At 48.1% G+C, this 1,093-nt stretch overlaps 1 protein-coding gene across 1 annotated transcript in view; it reads left to right on the forward strand.

Moving 5' to 3' along the window:
- Positions 1 to 528: 528 nt before the first annotated feature.
- The window catches only part of USP22 (ubiquitin specific peptidase 22), a gene marked incomplete at its 5' end in the record, with an annotated part of 57,946 nt that continues 57,381 nt past the window's right edge, over positions 529 to 1,093 (forward strand). Inside the window, one exon of the mRNA XM_014542824.1 lies at positions 529 to 700. Within this exon, the coding sequence (XP_014398310.1) occupies positions 529 to 700 (172 nt within the window). The remainder of the gene's footprint in view (positions 701 to 1,093) is intronic.

Below are 1,093 nucleotides of genomic sequence, written 5' to 3' on the forward strand. Positions count from 1 at the left end.
TGCTGTGACTAAAGTTTTGTTTCTGTGGTCTAATTCTTGGCCAAAAAATTGTTCCCTTTTCCTGTTTTTGTATATTGCTCTGGATCATGTCCCTCGCTGTCTGTTTATTGCTTCTAAATGTGCTGTGGTTGGGGGTTATCAAATTTAAAATGCTACCCAGATTCAGAGTAGATAGGCTGTGAGTTGCTAGCCTGCTATGGGGCTAGGAGCTGGGGCTGGGCCTGGGCCTGGGCCTGGGCCTGGGCCTGTCGGCTGGTGTAGACAGAATGCAGACTTCGCTTCTAAAGCGCATGTGGGGCACATCCAAGGAGCTCACAGGTTTTGGTGAATTGTGGACTGTTTTCTTACATGGAGCTAGTTTTGAGCTAAATGAAGGAAGTGCCTTCGGGGGCCTGGGGGCCATTGAAGGTATGAACAGAATGATCTTTTAGCAAAATGAGACTTTGAGGAAAGTCCCTGCTTCCCCTCCCGTCCACGCTGTGCCCCTGTGGACGGACCCCCTTGCTCGCCTTGCATATTTCTCTCTGAGGACTTGTGCTGGTTTTCATTCTCTTCTCTGTGTTCCAGGCCAAGTCCTGCGTCTGCCACGTCTGTGGAGTCCACCTGAGCAGGCTGCACTCCTGCCTCCACTGTGTCTTCTTCGGCTGTTTCACAAAGAAGCACATTCACGAACATGCGAAGTCCAAACGGCACAACCTGGGTAAGGCACCCTCTGCTACAGTGTTGGGAAGAGTTACTGCCCTCTCTGCTCTCTGGATTTAGATTTGCAGTTCCACTCTCTTAAAAGTCCACTTCTTTTGTCTAAAATAATTTGTGGCCTTCTTGTGAAACTTCACAGGGGAAATGAAAGATAAAGTGAACTCAAAACAGATCGTTTTACCCAGCTTGCCTGTGGCATTTAAGTTGGTGATGTAATCGTGTGTGTATATATATCTACACTAATAAAAGAGAAACATGGTAATTAGCGTACGACCGCTACCCTTTTCATTGGCTAATCAGTGAGTATATGCAAATTAACTGTCAGCCAAGATGGCGGCCGGCAGCCAGGCACTGAAGCGAGCACGAGGCTTGCTTGCTGCAGACTCCAACATTC

The sequence above is a fragment of the Myotis brandtii genome, unplaced genomic scaffold (assembly GCF_000412655.1).
Source record: "Myotis brandtii unplaced genomic scaffold, ASM41265v1 scaffold314, whole genome shotgun sequence".
Taxonomy (NCBI): domain Eukaryota; kingdom Metazoa; phylum Chordata; class Mammalia; order Chiroptera; family Vespertilionidae; genus Myotis; species Myotis brandtii.